General features: G+C 33.3%; 2 protein-coding genes across 4 annotated transcripts; one reads left to right on the top strand and one right to left on the bottom strand.

The window, feature by feature from the left end:
* Positions 1–1,577: 1,577 nt before the first annotated feature.
* Positions 1,578–7,846, bottom strand: LOC127261597 (small GTPase LIP1-like). 3 transcript variants are annotated; one of them, XM_051289869.1, is made up of 8 exons: positions 7,753–7,804; positions 6,944–7,044; positions 4,699–4,790; positions 4,476–4,617; positions 3,860–4,164; positions 3,299–3,352; positions 3,095–3,222; positions 1,578–2,142 (listed from the first exon to the last, which is right to left on the bottom strand). In XM_051289869.1, the coding sequence occupies exons 2-8, from the start codon at positions 7,032–7,034 to the stop codon at positions 1,947–1,949; spliced, it is 1,008 nt and encodes a 335-aa protein (XP_051145826.1). In that variant the 5' UTR covers positions 7,035–7,044; positions 7,753–7,804; the 3' UTR covers positions 1,578–1,946. The 3 variants fall into 3 exon arrangements, with proteins under 3 accessions (XP_051145826.1, XP_051145824.1, XP_051145825.1); XM_051289867.1 differs by having other exon boundaries at positions 1,579–2,142; positions 6,944–7,197; positions 7,753–7,846; XM_051289868.1 differs by lacking the exon at positions 7,753–7,804 and adding an exon at positions 7,619–7,716 and having other exon boundaries at positions 1,579–2,142; positions 6,944–7,197.
* A 1,077-nt stretch (positions 7,847–8,923) lies between these two features.
* Positions 8,924–16,308, top strand: LOC127261773 (glutamine--tRNA ligase, cytoplasmic). The gene is made up of 23 exons (XM_051290151.1): positions 8,924–9,171; positions 9,934–9,984; positions 10,244–10,315; positions 10,448–10,547; positions 10,686–10,781; positions 11,094–11,155; positions 11,272–11,373; positions 11,766–11,852; positions 12,157–12,309; positions 12,377–12,432; positions 13,123–13,213; positions 13,283–13,369; positions 13,565–13,762; positions 13,844–13,942; positions 14,176–14,307; positions 14,408–14,544; positions 14,625–14,724; positions 14,839–14,931; positions 15,066–15,166; positions 15,247–15,352; positions 15,443–15,532; positions 15,630–15,759; positions 15,957–16,308. Exons 1-23 carry the CDS (start codon positions 9,031–9,033, stop codon positions 16,049–16,051), a joined length of 2,379 nt encoding a protein of 792 aa, XP_051146108.1. The 5' UTR covers positions 8,924–9,030; the 3' UTR covers positions 16,052–16,308.

Genomic DNA, 16,308 nt, shown 5'->3' with positions numbered 1-16,308 from the left:
GAAACGACTTGTTGCTTTTAAAAAACGTTTTATGTCAAAGCACGGGTGGCTCACGTGCCTCTAAACCTTCGTTTTTAAAATAGCGGCTGTTAGCGTTGATACAATTCGGATATTTGGAAATGTGCAGGTATTTGATATTCGAATTGAATCAAACAAATACCTGAAATTGCGAACTGAAACTAACCGAAAATATTTGCAAATAATTCGAATTGAACCGAAATTAAAAAATAATATATTAAAAAATTAATTAAAATTCTAATTAAATCAAAATATTTGTAAATATTTCAAATATCCGAACTAAAACCGAACCGAATATAATTATTAATATAAATTTTAAAATATAATAACATAAATATATAAATATATTCGGTTCAGTTAACCAAACCGAAAAAATATCAAAAATCGAAATCGAACCGAAACGAGCAAATATCAAATATGCAGTATTTGTATTCAAACTGAATTTGCTCGGTTAACCGAAAATTCGGTTCGGTTCAGTTCGATTCAACGGTTCAACAGTTTGATTCAATTTTTTTGCCCACCCCTAGCGGCTGTGGCTGCATCCGTGAATAAATTTATTCAATATTGTGTTGAAAATACATAAATTATGGTAAAATTGTCTATAATTTTTATATGGTTTGAAATTTTAGTGTAGATTTTTTTGTATTTTAGAAATTTTATAGCGTTTCTTTGTATTTTAAAAATATTGCATAAAACTTTCGTCATGTAAAAAATATATAAAGAAGTTTCATGCAAAATTATTGACACTATAAGGAATGTCATGCAATTTTAAGTTGAGTTTCAAAACACTATATGATGTGTTCATTTTAAAAAAATATCAAACACAATTTTTCTAAGAAAATAATATAGTACAATTATTAATTTTATATTATCTATACAATTTTATATATTTCGCATAATTTTTTTTTTTTTTTCTTTACACTAAAGAGTACATAAAGCAAACAAATCCCCTTTTTCTTTTATCTTTTAAATGTTAGTTTGTAAATCCATTTTTTTTTCAAAAAAAATATTTTAAAAAATACTAATTTAGAACTTTAGATAGTTGAACTTGCCACCTTGAGGTCATGAATTTAATAATGAGATAAATTTAACATAAATTCCCATTCAATTACCAATTTATACACTATTTTTCAATAATATATAGCATAATCTATTTTTTTAAATTAACAATAAAAAATTATTTTGTAATAATATAACATCAAAATAATTTGTATTGAATTATTGATTTTTTAAAATGAATAATATATATACTATCATATCAGTGTATTTATATTATATATTTTTAATAATATTTATAGAAAACCATATAAAAAAAAACCAATATTACTTTAACTTTGTGTGAAAACTTCCCTAGGTTCAAAACATGGAAATGAAACCTATGAATCAAATCAAAATGATCACCAATATATATATACATATATATATTTTAAAAAAAATGATTATACAGTGCATACACGTACACTGTCGGGCTTAATTTGCAACGTATTAGGTTCGGCCGGAAGCTTACCCAGTACTCATTCTCGAACAACAGCTGCGAATTTTCACATCATAAAATATAAAAGAAAAGATAGAATGAGAGAAAATGCTATTTCATTTCAGTATAAAATCTATATATATATATAGAGTGTGTTTGTTTGAAGGATTTTGGAGGATTTCCACTATTCATTCAATTTTTTCCCTCCAAAAATATCAAATCAAACACCTATTTTTTATTTTTTATATTATACTAAAAATCAATTTTACATTCAAAACATCACATCAAACCCTATTTATATCACATCATACAACTATTCAAATTCAAAATTTTTACTATTCAAATCCCAATCAAAAATCCAAACCCCCAAACAAACACACCCATAATAGATATGTACCTTTCATCATTGATCGATCACTCTCAACATGTGTGCAAGGAATGAATACTACTCAGGTTACACGTTGATATCCAGACGTTTCGATCTCACACCAGCCACATCTTGGGAGCTGTTGTAGGTGAATCTTGGGACCTTGTAATTGTTGCTGGGGGTCGACATGGGTTGCTGCGGGTACAATGTTGGAGGCGGCGTCAAGTTTCCCTGTGCCGGAAGGGGAGGAAGCACGTTTTGGTTGTACCCATCGCCGGTTAAACTGTAACACAACACAGAAATGAGACATAGTAATCGACGGATAAAACTGCAGGTATTATTCAACTTGTATCATTCTACATTTCATGCTTTAAATGAAGTTTCATGTTAATTTGATAGGTCCTCTCACATTTCACAATCATAAAAATAACCAGAGAAAGCAGGAAGGACAAAAATAAGGCGGAAACTGTGCGTTCTTGGCTACACTCTTGTTGGAAAAGAACAAACTCAAGTCGAACATAAAGAAACTAATGAAAAAATTATTGGTTATAAACATATCTAATTCAACATAGAATGAGGTTTTTTTGAGAGTTTAAAAGCAAATCGTGCGATTTTTACTCAAAATTAACAGTGTCGTTTTGATCCATACACTGATTTATAAAGACAAAAAACTTGAGTATGGAGATGTTAAAATGAACAACAAAGATGAGGAAGAAGCCCCCTAAATTAAAATAAGTAAATTAACAGTGGGATTGAATTTTTGAATAGTAAAAAGTTGAATTTGAATGTGATATAAATAGATGTTAATGTGATGTTTTGAATGTAAAATAAATTTTTAATATAATATAAAAAAAGAAAAGTAATTGTTTGATGTGATGTTTTTGGAGAGAAAAAAGAATTTGAATAGTAAAAATTTGTGGTAAAACTCACAAAAGAACAGGAACACTACATAAAGACTTTTGGAGTTTATACAAACACTAGGATATATATATATATATATATATTACAATCATTTCATAAAATGGGTTTTAAGTATCTCATATTTTAGAGGGAGTGAGTTGCAAACTATCCATCGATAAATGAAAGTAGTTTTGTGAAAATGTTACTATAGCTCAAGTAAAGTGCATGCTTGATAAGTTTCGCACGAAAGCTTTATTCAATAAAATGCAATGCCTATTTCAGAAAATCTGAAACAGATAATGGCCAGAATAAGCTATTTGTGTTGCATATCATACCTTGAACTTTTATACGACTGCTCATCATCACTTATAATTTCACTTGATTGAAACAATGGGCGATTAACTTGGGAAGACCAAGGGCTGGCACCAGGCAATTCGTCGGAAAAGTATCTCCTCCTGATCAACTGCAAACAACATCAAACTCATCAGAACTGTGCTCCCAAAACAAATGAAAGCATGAGCTTGAAGCCATACACATACCGTTCTAAAAAATTTCAAAACTGCTTCCTTGTCGTATCTGGCACCTTTTGCAGCCTGAAAAAAAAAAAAAAAAAAAACTACTCATTGTAGCCATGGGAAGGAGATATCTGAAACCATATGAGTCATTGTTATAACTCACTGTGATTCAATAAACTATATGCTTCATGCTTATATTGTTTGTCCTTATTTCATTCCTAAGCCATGATTGGATTGATCTACTTATAATCTTCAAGGATTGAATCTCAAAAATGATTATTTTTCTCTACATACTGGAAAATTCCAATATAGAAATAAACAAGTATAGTTAGACACACAAGTATGCAAACCACTCATCAAACTTGAGTAAGGCTCCGAACCCAGATTACAAAGCGGCAATAAGATCCTCAGTTAAGCACCTACAGTATTATCATTACTTCTCATAAAATCAAAATATGTTATGTATAAATGATGCAAGGCAAGTCCAAAAGTTTCAAATAATGGGGTATTGCAAAGCTAAGCAGTTCATTCATATGTAAGACGAAAGTTAAGAACTAGTTAAACATGTTCAAAAACTAAACTTACTGCCAGAAGGCCTCCACCGGTAGGGAAACTCTCAGTGAGTGGAAGTTCCTCACTTGATGGAAGTAAACCCTGTTTCTCAACCCATTGACGAGCAACATCAACAAGATTCCCACTGCTTCCTCGTGCGCCCTCCTTTGAAGCAATATCCGCTTTGTTACCAATAACAATATAGGGAACTGGAAGCCCCCCTGGGCCTCCAGATGCTAAAGGAACTGAGAATGTCCCATTTGCTGCGATTTCGGCAGCCCACTTCTGCAAGCTGGTTTTTGTCCTTCTTTGAGAAAGATCATGAACAAACATAACACCTAAAGCCAGATGCGAAAGATATTGACTTACAACCATGAACCTTAAGAACAACAAAAACAAACTTCGAAAAAAATTTAGCTTGAAATATATGAAACAATTCAACTAGCTCTAGATGAAATATAGTTATTCAGTAAGAGAAGACTCAGTACTTATATATCAGTGGATGAGTAACTCAGGTACAGATCAGTTAAAAACAATATGCACCATGAAATGAAATCTACCTAATTGCGAAAATGTTTTGCTACCTATCCATGCCATGCTTTAAATACGTAAATAAATCAAGAAGACACAAAACCCCACGATTACTGACCATTGATTTGAGAATAGAACAGAGACCGGCAATCTTTATAGCGCTCATGTCCAGATATGTCCCAGAGTTCAACGAAAAAATCTCTCTCATTATCACCATTGATGCTGCTTGATGAACTACCGGAACTTCCATAAGTTATATGCTGCAAATCAAAACAAGTGGTCTTGCCTAATTTACAAGAGTAGCTCTGACTTATTCTTATGAAAAATCAATTGAAACCTACCTTGACACTAATAGTACAACCAACTGTCTGAGGAGGTCGAGCAATGGAAGAGCCTTTCATAATTAGATGGACAATAGAAGTTTTCCCCACACCTGGCCAAGGATTCAAATAGATATGTAACCTTATAATATTGTTTAAAACTGCTGTTAACTAAACTATTAGACATATGAGAGAATAATAGAACTTACTACCACAAAAAGCCAGTAGAGAAGCTTAGGTTAAAAGAAGCCACAACAGCACACAAACTATTATTTTAAATATATATATTATTATGAAGGGAAAATAAAACTTTGAAGTTCACTCGTCAGATCTTTTTGAAATCTTGCAATATCGAAATAGAAATCAACCCAAAGGGCGTGCATGTAGCTACAAGACTGAAGAAGAGTAGAAGACTAAAACAGCACTTTGCTAGTTAATCACAAATATATGTTTGCAGATGACACATGGCTCATAACGATCTGGTAAACTCACTTATACAACACATGCTTCATGTAGCGATAATTGATTTTCAACAAAAAATAACCATAACCAGACCCTGTTTGATAAAGGTGTTCACAACAGCACACAAAATATTATTTTAAATATATATTAATATGAAAGGGAAAAAAAACTTTGAAGTTCACTCGTCAGATCTTTTGAAATCTTGCAATATCAAAATAAAGATCAACCCAAAGGGCGTGCATGTAGCTACAAGACTGAAGAAAACTAAAACAACAGTTTGCTAGTTAATCACAAAAATATGTTTACAAATGACACATGGCTCGTATCGATTTCGTAAACTCTGTAATACTCCCGGAGTTGGGCTGGTACTAGGCCAACTCCCGTGGATGAGTTGGTGCCAGGCCATCCGAGATTGATCAGAGGTTAAATGAATTAAATAGACTACTCATGTAAACAATGTGCACATTTATTTCCGAAAGCCCTATTGAAAGAAGTCTAAAATTAAACGTGCTTGCTGGGTGACCCCATGGGAAGTTTTCCAGGGTACGCGTGAGTAATAACAGAAGCGCTAGAAGGACTTGTGTTAACCTGTGAGGCTAGTCTACCACATCTTGACACGCCCAGCTTTTCGTGGTTTGCGGGCCGGGTGTCACAGACTCACTTATACAACACATACTTCATGTAGCGACAATTGATTTTCAACAAAAAATAACCATAACCAGGCCCTGTTTAATTAAGGTGCTCATTGATCCCACTCTATTTATCTAGGAGTTGGTTGATAGTAATCCAAATTTATTAAGATTGAACTTTTGTGGAATTCGGTAGGCATTGTCATGCACGAACATAATAATCTATATGCTTATTAAAGGGTTAAACATAAATTACCCATTATGAAATTTCACATTTCTCAAAAACTAAAAACCTATTGAAATATATATATATATATATACATATGCAAGTAATCCTGTTATAATTTTCATAAATATTATCCAATTTACCTCTTAACACAACTTCTTGCACATTTAAGTAAATATGAAGGGATTATCTGCATATTTACTTTTCTCAGTTTTTTCTACTAAAAACCACGAACCCTGCTGGAAATGTTTATATTTAAGCCATAGGTTAAACAGCAAGGGTGCTCCATATCATTCAGAGATTAGACCAATACCACATCGTAGCTCATTATGGCAAACACCATGGATGATGGAACATGGGATATGCTACTTAACATCAATGTTATCATTGAGAAGGCACAGAACACTCCATCGGAAACTATAAGCTACTTATATTACTCTAAACCATCTCCTATACAGTTACACCGCTGTTATCTCTTGCATTCTTAGTCTTCATCGACTACAGTGATTAATCTCATTTCAAATTATCCATATAAACTCATGAAAGCCATTATTCTTGACTGTGCTTATGCGATGTAAAGATTAGGTTTTAATCAGATCCGTTTGTCCCCATAACTCATGCCGACGAAATCAATATAATGATCCCAATCTCATCCAACATTCTCTCTTGAAGAATAACAAGGACATATTATTGTCATTGTTTTCAGTCACAGTGTCGACCCAAAACCTGACCTTATCTAGATGATCCATGCACTTCGGTTACAAAAATAGAGCTATTATTTGTTTGAATATCAAATTAACAATTCTACACTAAAATATAAATCCTTAAAACTTAAAAGCATCTTGAAGAAATGCAAAATATTCAAATCATCACCTAAACAATCCAGACAAGAAAAAACAAATGACAAAAATTTCGTGAAGAAACATAAGATCTCTCAATCAGAAGTTACCTGAGTCCCCAACAAGAAGCACTCTGACCTGCCCAACAGGAGGTCCACCATTTTGTTCTTTGCTCTCCCTTTCCCTCTCCCTCCAAAACATTTTTCTCCTTCTTCAGGAACACAAAATTAAAATGCAGCCACCAATAAGAATCTTTACAAAAATCTTAACTATATTCAGCTAGGCGCTTCCTCAAGTCCCATCAACCAATTAAATCTCCATGAATGACACAACCTTCTCACTATCAGTCTTTCAGTTTCCAACCCTAAAATCAATTCATGCAAATAACAAATTCAACTCAAAAAACGCAGCATAGCAAACCAAATCTAAACAAAAGGACACTCAAAAACCGAAATTCCATAGATAACAATGCAGAACAATGCTCCTGCAAACATATTCAGTGAACTGGTACTAAGATCTGAATCAAAAACAACATTGACTATGCATAAAAGTTCTATTCCATTCAAAATGATAAACCCTAGTAGGAATTCCAGCATTTCTTCACATAATAGCGGTATTCAAACTTGGTAAAATCAATTATTCTCTAAATCTTCAATGAAAATGCTGTGATCGACATGCTACACTCAAATTTCAAAAGAACAAACGCCAAATTAACTAGCAAAAATAAAGCCCAGAGAAAAATGCAAACGGATGTCAAATAAAATACTTTACAATTTAAAGAACACCTCAGGCCAATCCATTCAACGGATTATTAAATCAGATTAATTCGGTGCAAACAAGAGTAGGGACAATTTTTTTTTTTTTTTTTTTAAAAGCAGAAATTCAAAACAAATTGTGGATTGGAAGTGAGAAAGCTTACCAGAAAATGGTGGTAGATGAAGCGCGAAGTAGCGTCGGTGGATTTTGAAGGCGACCAAGGGATATATGTTGTAAGTTTTTTTTTTTTTTTTTTTGTTTTTTTGTTTTTTGTTTTTTTATCGTTGATTTTTGGTACCTAAAACCCAATATAAGCTTAAAAAACTCAGTCATATTCATTTTTATATTTTTATTATTTTTATTACTATTATTATTTTTAACACAAATTAGCAAGAAATTATTAATTTATAAGGTGTGTTTATTCGGACAATTTTGATTTAGAATAGTAAACTTAATTAAAATAAATATAAAATATATTTTTTCATATAATATAATAAATAAAAATAAATTTTTAATTTAATATATTTTCAAAAAAAATTAAAATAAATAAAATCAAAAGACAAATCACGAGTAAACACATCTTTAAGCTTTTGCTACACAATATATATATATATATAAATTGATATTTGATATTGTAGTAATTATTATTTTTTCATTCTTTTCTTTTTTTTTGGTTTGGCAATATAAGAAGCTGTGAATTTGAATATAAAGATAAAAAAATTAAATTATTCTTATAGTATAATACAAAGCTAATGATATAATACCGTTAGTAAAAAAAAAAAACAAAATTACTTTATTATTTTTATAACAAAATATTCAATTTTTTCATTTTACTCAGTTTCATAACAAAGTATTTATTTATTTATTTTTAAGTAATATCACAGCAAATACAGTTACAACTTTCAATATATTACACAAATGCTATTACCTTTATATCACATATACTAACAAAGTTATTTTAGTCATTTCTACTTTATTCCTACTATATCCGTTGTAATACTAATATTTTCAAAACTAAGTAAAAAAACAAATGAATATTTAAAATTAAATTTATATCCAAACTATCTTTTATCAACCGTTATTTTGACATCCAGAGCGCCGCTCACGAATTTTTCCCTCTTTCTTTTTCACTTTCCTCTTTCTTCATCCTCCGTTGTTTTATTTTATATTTTTAAGTTTTAACTAACACGGCCGTGTTTATAAAATATAGCCGTGTTGGGTCGCCACGTCAGACCATTGAGTCCACATCAGCAATAACGTCGTCAGCAGTTTCTTCCGTTGTAAGTTGTAAAGTATTGATTTTTTCCAAAGTTATAATAATATAAATGGTAAAATCTTGTGTTGCAGCCGAACAAGAATCTCCTTAAGCATCATATTTCCCTCTCTCCTCTCCCACTAGGGTTTAGGGCTTCTACTTGGCGCAGGAAGGTAACGAGCAGCCATGGTGGGCAAGAACGAGAGTGATGGTGGGGCCGAGAAGTCGTTGGATTTGTTTCTCAAAATTGGTTTGGATGAAAGGACTGCAAAAAATACCATCGCCAACAATAAGGTTACCGCTAATCTCACCGCCGTCATTCACGAGGTGTGTTTCCCCTGCATCTGGTTTCACGCAATGATTCATTTTATTTTATTGTTTAAATTTCGATTGTGTGTTTTTTTCTTTTTTTTTTTTGCTGTGCTTGTTGGTTTTGTTGATAAGTCTGCAACTTAGGGTTTATTGGAAAATTAGGGAGAAATGTTAAATTGGTTATATGGATTGCACGCCAGTATGGGGAAGAATTTTTGGCATAAAGAAATGTTGGGCGTGTATTCTTCTTCTTATTTATTTTATTTTGTGTTGTTGATGTGTTTAATTTGAGATAGCTTCTGGAGGTTATGTTTTGAATGGAAAATTACTGCTGGATGTGATGATTTTGGATGAAAATCTTACGAATTTTGATAAAAATTTGACGTATACATGAACGATATTCTTGTTTGTCTATAGTTCTTGATTAAATTCTGGTTTATATGTATTCTTTCAGTTTATAATTTTCGCTCTTTCTTTATCCTTTATGTTGCTTGATGAGATGATATAAAATTTTAACTAAGGTTATTAGGAAACAAGCTTCTTCGACAATACTATGCAGACACGAGAGTTATGGAAGTACATGAGGATAATTAAGTGGATTTTATGATTTTAGAGCAAGTAATATTGTTTGGGAAATTTTGGTGTGGATTAAGAGGAAAGTGCCTAGGAAAATCTGTTGAACTGGGTCTTACTATTTTCCCATTTATTTAATTTAATTTGGTAATACTTTTGACTGGAAAGATCTTATTACGTGGTTCTGCGAATGTGACTTTGCAGGCTGCCGTAACTGATGGATGCGATCGGATAGTTGGAAATCTACTCTACACGGTAATTTGGAACTCTCACCAGAAAACTATGTTTGACTTGTGGGGTGTTAGGGGTTCGTTTGCGTAAATTGGTCTGTATCTGGTTTCTTGATTCATAGGCTTGGTTGATATCGAAAGTATCTATAGTTACACAGCTCTAATGGAATCTATTTTGGATGATAGTTGCCGATGCTGCATTACTTTATTATTTTTAATTTTTGTTTGTTATTAATGTTCAAAACTTCTTTTCTAATATAGGTTCACTTAAATTCTTTCGGCAGGTTGCTACTAAATTCCCGACAAATGCTCTTGTGCATCGGCCTGCGTTGCTTAAATATGTTGTTTCATTGAAGGTGGGATATTTAATTTTTCTTTGTTTACTATGTGTGGTGCCTTGGCTGTATCTTTTCATAGTGTCAAAATTTGTTGCCATTTATCGCAAAAAATAATTAGTCCCTCCCTCTCTCTCTCACTTTCTTGCATAGATTAAAACTCCTGCTCAATTAGAAGCTGCTTTTTCGTTTCTCGCTGCTACTGCTTCTGACAGCTTGAAGGTTGATGATTTTGAAGCAGCTTGTGGTGTTGGTACGAGACAGCATTTACCTCTTGCTATAGTCTGCCATTGTTTTGAAACTGTTATACACTTTAAGCAAGTGATCTGTTGCTCATCTGCCCTATCCTTACCATATCTTTCATCACGATGATGAATCTTGTCTTGATTAGGAGTTGAGGTTTCCCAGGAGGATATTGAAAGTGCAGTGGATGAGATTTTTGAAGAGAACAAATCTTCTATTATTGAGCAGCGGTATCGAACGAATGGTTGGTTTTTTGTGCAACATAACCTCTAACTGTTCTTTTCATTATTCCTTCTATATGTGGACTTTTTAATTAGTTGGTACTGAATGCTCAATTGAATCTTTTGCTTTCTGAGGAGATTTAGCAGAACAAAACACATATATATTTCGAAAGATTATGGAATAACTTAATCAGTGAACTTTGCGCATAATGTTTCTATCTTGAGGGATATTATATATCAGTTTGTATCTATTCAAGCTTCTAAGGCTAAAATTGCTGGTTCCTTGATTTTGTATGATGATAATTGGCTTTTATGGTGAATGACATTATATGCAGTTGGTGAACTATTTGCTCATGTGAGAAAGAAACTTCCGTGGGCGGACCCAAAGATAGTCAAGGTAATCATTAATCCCCATCATTTTTCCTGTTGGTTAGTTTTCTTAGGACAAGTTTGATCAGATAACAACATTGACTTATCTTTCTAATTAACTTCCTTTTTATTTTCTGGCTGAAGCAAATCATTGATGCAAAATTGTATTCCCTGCTTGGTGAAAGAACAGCTGCAGATAATGAGAAGCCACAGAAAAAGAAAAAAGAAAAGCCTAGCAAAGCTGAGGTGAGCTAAACTGATGGGACTTGAGGATTCTTGTTGAATATTTGCCATAGGAGTTGCTCTTCAGAGTTCTTGAATGCGTGCTCTTAAATATTTAGTTTTCTTTACTATCTTTTTATTGTGCCAGCATTCATTGGGTTGTTTGTTTAGTGTTTTGGTTTGAAATTATATGAAATTGTGTTGATGATATAAAAATTATATTTTATGTTGAATGTTAACTTTTTGTGACAGAATATAATATAATATATTATATATATTGAGAATCGTGTAGGGAAAAAAGTGTTGGGCAAACAAATCCTATATTTATTCAATTTATTAATAAGTATTCACATGTAAATTTCAGCTTTTCTGTGTATTAGCCACACGTATTGCGCGCTTATGTTTCAATTTATCAGGAAAAAGTTGTTGAAGAGGCAGCAAAACAACCTGAAGAAGAAATCAATCCATACTCAATATTTCCTTCACCGGAGGAGAACTTCAAGGTAGGAGAAATTGAAATGTTTCTTCTGTTGTCGTAATAATGCTTGGAGTGTTGACTCAGAGAGTTGAAAGGTCTAGTGATAATTTGGTGGCAACCTAGGTTCCTATGGCATAATCTCTGAGATATGATTAGGATTTTATATTAAACTTCATGAAACTTCTTTAGCATATATCACGAAAGGAGGAATTAAGGTACTGTAATTCACACTTCAGCACAACTTGTTTCCGCGATTCCTTGAACCTTGCCAACTGGTACTTTAGATTTTTCATTGTCTTCTTTTTCTTACCTATTCTCATGATTTTCAGGTGCATACTGAAATATATTTCAGTGATCGACCAGTGCTTAGGGCTTGCAATTCAAAGGAGATACTTGACAAGCATTTGAAGGTCACTGGAGGAAAAGTTTTTACGCGTTTTCCACCCGAACCCAATGGATATCTGCATATAGGCCATGCCAAGGTGTATATGAAGTTAAATTTATATACATTCTTTATGTTGCTAGTTATCTGAATCGCCAATTTTGTAGGCTATGTTTGTGGACTTTGGCCTAGCAAAAGATAGAGGGGGATGCTGCTACTTGCGGTAAATGATATTCTTACTATTCTAGCACATTCTTTTCCATGTGCTGATATCTGTGTCACTATTGCTTATTGTCAATCCAAATATGTTACGTTATTATTTCAGAGTAATGTTCATGAAAGTCTGTTTTTATGTTACTTTTTTCTGATTTAGTATGATCAATGAAACAACACATGAAATATAAAATCTACTTCTCATGTAGATCGGATGAACTTTTGTGAGAGTAAAAATGATTTTGGCCCAGATGTTCTAATAAATTAATGACCTTTACTCTGTAAACTGAGAAAACGAATTCCTTTGTTGACAATGACTTGACCATTGTCGTAACACTTTTAATATGCCCTTCAAAATAAATGACAACTTTTAAATATCAGTTAGAAAGTTTTATTTTGTGGCAGTTTATGGGTGTGAAGTTGAAATATAAATCTTGGGTTAGTTGCATCAACACTGAAATCATATTTCCCATGCTGTGCTTGCTTAAAAGTTTGAGAATTGTCTCAAATGTTTCCAAATCAAGCTTGTGGAAATATCTTAATTGGTCATGGAAGAATGGATAATGCCATTCAAATTTGTTTCTTCTGTTAAAAAGTTGGTAAATGAGAATGGTTAGTATGAAAAGGAAAGTGAGAAACAGTTGATTGTTTTGAATTGCAATAATGATTTTCCCATATTGGAAATTGGTTTGATGTATAGGTATGATGATACCAACCCTGAAGCTGAGAAACAGGAATATATTGATCATATTGAAGAAATTGTTCGATGGATGGGGTGGGAACCCTTTAAGGTATAAGTCCTTCCGAAACGATTCTCTTTTTACTAGACGCACAACACTAATATATGTGAATAATTTCAGATCACCTACACTAGTGATTATTTCCAAGAGCTGTATGAATTGGCAGTGGAGCTTATTCGGCGTGGTCATGCTTATGTAGACCACCAGGTTGGTTCTCACCAAATTTTCATCTCATCGCTTGCCCTGCACTTTTGGTACTTGTTGAACTATTTATTTGATTCTCTAAATTTATATTATTCCTTTGAAGTAAAGAATGTTGTAAAAGTGAGACATCAGATTATGTTTGTTGCGCATATGTGGAATTTGGGTGTGATGATGAATGCATTTTTTTGTTTAATGCAGACACCGGAAGAGATAAAAGAATATAGGGAAAAAAAGATGAACAGTCCTTGGAGAGACAGGCCAATTGAAGAATCACTTAAAGTGTTTGACGATATGAAGAAGGGACTGATTGAGGAAGGGAAAGCAACATTAAGAATGAAGCAGGATATGCAGAGTGATAACTTCAATATGTATGACCTAATTGCTTATCGCATCAAGGTTAGTATTCGGGTGTTGTAACTATGACGTGAATTGCTTAAAAGGTTTACTAATTTTCTTCACCATATTGTCATTGTCCAGTTCACGCCTCATCCACATGCCGGAGATAAATGGTGCATCTATCCTAGTTACGATTATGCCCACTGCATTGTTGATTCCCTTGAAAACATTACTCACTCGGTAAAATGTGTTCTCTTTCTCTCTCTCTCTCTCTCTCTATATATATATATATAAATAAGAGAATACCACTTTTTCCCCTTGCAGTGCTCGTTTTGCATCATCTATAATGTTTTCTTTTGAATATATATTTTTTGCTCATTATTAATATTTTTGGTTGGTTGTAGTATGCCACTTTAATTAGCTGTTATGCTTCTTAGGTGTTATTAATATATGTGATCGATTATTTTATGTAGCTGTGCACCCTAGAATTCGAGACACGGCGTGCATCATATTACTGGTTGTTAGATGCACTAGGCCTTTATCAACCTTATGTATGGGAATATTCACGACTGAATGTGACCAACACAGTGATGTCAAAGCGTAAGGTCTGTTGAAGTTTTAGGGAATGTTGTCCCGTGTTGTTCAACTTTATTTTTATTTTTTCCTTTTCTTTGTTATGAACTGATCCTTTGTGGCATGTTACAGTTGAATCTACTTGTAACCCAAAAGTATGTTGATGGCTGGGATGATCCCCGTCTCATGACACTGGCTGGATTGCGGCGTCGGGGGGTTACTTCAACTTCGATAAATGCTTTTGTTCGGGGAATTGGAATAACTAGGAGGTGGAATTTCCTTCTCCAAACCAATCTTTTACACTTATGAATCTTTGTTCTATGCTTACGAATTGATTTTTGTACTGCAGTGACAGTAGTATGATTCGTCTCGACCGTCTGGAATACCATATAAGGGAAGAATTGAACAAAACTGCCCCTCGGGCAATGGTGGTTCTTAATCCATTAAAGGTATGTATTTTTAGCATCTATATGTGGCTATTGTTTTTAATCGCCTTTTGTTTTCCTGATTGTATGTGAATTTTGCCCGCAACAATCTATCTTTGCTTCCCTGTTGGTTTTCAGGTTGTGATTACAAATATGGATGCCTCTGTGATGGAACTTGATGCAAAGAAATGGCCCGAAGCTCCTGCAGACGATGCATCTTCATTTTATAAGGTTTTCTTATGTTTTTATCTATCCCTATTTTGAACCCTGAACAGCACTTGTTGTATTGATTAATAATGTATTCCTGAAAAATCACTGCTGCTTAATTGCAAGTTATAATTTGATTCTATTTGCTGTTTTTTAAGGTTCCCTTTTCTAAGGTCGTGTACATTGAAAAATCAGATTTTCGGGTGAAAGATTCTAAAGATTATTATGGCCTTGCTCCTGGGAAATCTGTCCTCCTTAGGTGCCTTTTATTTTTGGTTTGAATTTTATATGCATCATTGATCGTTCATTGGATTGAAAGATTTCAATATTGTGATTTAGGTATGCGTTTCCTATCAAGTGCACAGAAGTGATATATGGTGACGATCCTGAGACTATTCTTGAGATTCACGCTGAGTATGACCCCTCGAAGAAGAGCAAACCGAAGGTGGTTCCATCTGAATAAATTCTTAGTCAAGTATGAATTAGTCGAAAATTTATTGAATGTTCTCCAATTTCTGTAATTTTCTGTTTATAGGGGGTTTTACATTGGGTCTCGGAAACTTCACCAGGGGTTGACCCCATCAAGGTCGAAGTTAGGCTCTTTGACAAGCTGTTCATGTCAGAGGTTTGAACTCTCAGCGACTTAACCACATCTGTTCAACTCTCTGAGTCTTGCAAGTTCTTGGTTTACAAAACTTATTGGTGTTTGGTTTTGCAAACAGAACCCTGCCGAGCTCGATGATTGGCTCAAGGATTTGAACCTGCACTCAAAAGAAGTTGTGAACGATGCATACGCAGTGTCTTCATTAGAAAATGCTGCTGTTGGCGACACATTTCAGTTCGAAAGACTTGGTAAGTTCCTCACCTAAACTCTCACACTGCACTCATCCCATATTTTGTTTAGTTAAAAAATAGACTAAATAATGCTACACTAAACTGTCGAGCTCAATTTCACAATTTATATACCTTGATTCGAATAAAGTTCCTGGTCAAGCTGTATTTTTTTATTTTTTATTTTTTTTGTCAATTGTTCTCTCCTTGCATTCCAGGCTATTTTGTGGTTGATAAAGATTCATCACCAGAAAAGCTTGTGTTCAATCGCACTGTTACACTACGCGATAGTTATGGCAAAGGAGGTAAGTGAAGTGGAAAGCATCCAAAAATTGGACGAGGAGACAACATCATGTTTTCAAGTAAGCTTTCTGGCAATCATGTGTGATTAAAGTCACCCAAAAAAGGAATTTTCTTCTTTTCATTTAAGAAAAACAGTGATTGAAAATATAAATGTTAAAGACAATCAGATAACGACTGCAACCAGGCTATTGTTTGATATGGTTTGAAGGTGTGTTTGTAAAAATACCAACTCATGTTCTAATCCACACTTGTTTGATTTTACTTCAA

Source organism: Andrographis paniculata, unplaced genomic scaffold (genome assembly GCF_009805555.1).
Source record: "Andrographis paniculata isolate CXL003 unplaced genomic scaffold, ASM980555v1 Contig64END, whole genome shotgun sequence".
Classification (NCBI taxonomy): domain Eukaryota; kingdom Viridiplantae; phylum Streptophyta; class Magnoliopsida; order Lamiales; family Acanthaceae; genus Andrographis; species Andrographis paniculata.
Note: the sequence above shows the minus strand (reverse complement) of the source record. Positions and strands in the feature narration are given on the sequence as shown.

What these genes read in the sequence shown, in the direction of transcription:
- LOC127261597 (XM_051289867.1), bottom strand. Translation starts at nt 7,034, where the DNA reads ATGTTTTGGAGGGAGAGGGAAAGGGAGAGCAAAGAACAAAATGGTGGA. An exon ending in GTTCTATTCTCAAATCAATG is followed by an intron (nt 4,165 to 4,475) that starts GTCAGTAATCGT and finishes ATCTGGCTTTAG; the next exon opens with GTGTTATGTTTGTTCATGAT. An exon ending in CAGTCGTATAAAAGTTCAAG is followed by an intron (nt 2,143 to 3,094) that starts GTATGATATGCA and finishes GTTGTGTTACAG; the next exon opens with TTTAACCGGCGATGGGTACA.
- LOC127261773 (XM_051290151.1), top strand. Translation starts at nt 9,031, where the DNA reads ATGGTGGGCAAGAACGAGAGTGATGGTGGGGCCGAGAAGTCGTTGGAT. An exon ending in TGGTTCTTAATCCATTAAAG is followed by an intron (nt 14,725 to 14,838) that starts GTATGTATTTTT and finishes GTTGGTTTTCAG; the next exon opens with GTTGTGATTACAAATATGGA. An exon ending in GGGAAATCTGTCCTCCTTAG is followed by an intron (nt 15,167 to 15,246) that starts GTGCCTTTTATT and finishes ATTGTGATTTAG; the next exon opens with GTATGCGTTTCCTATCAAGT.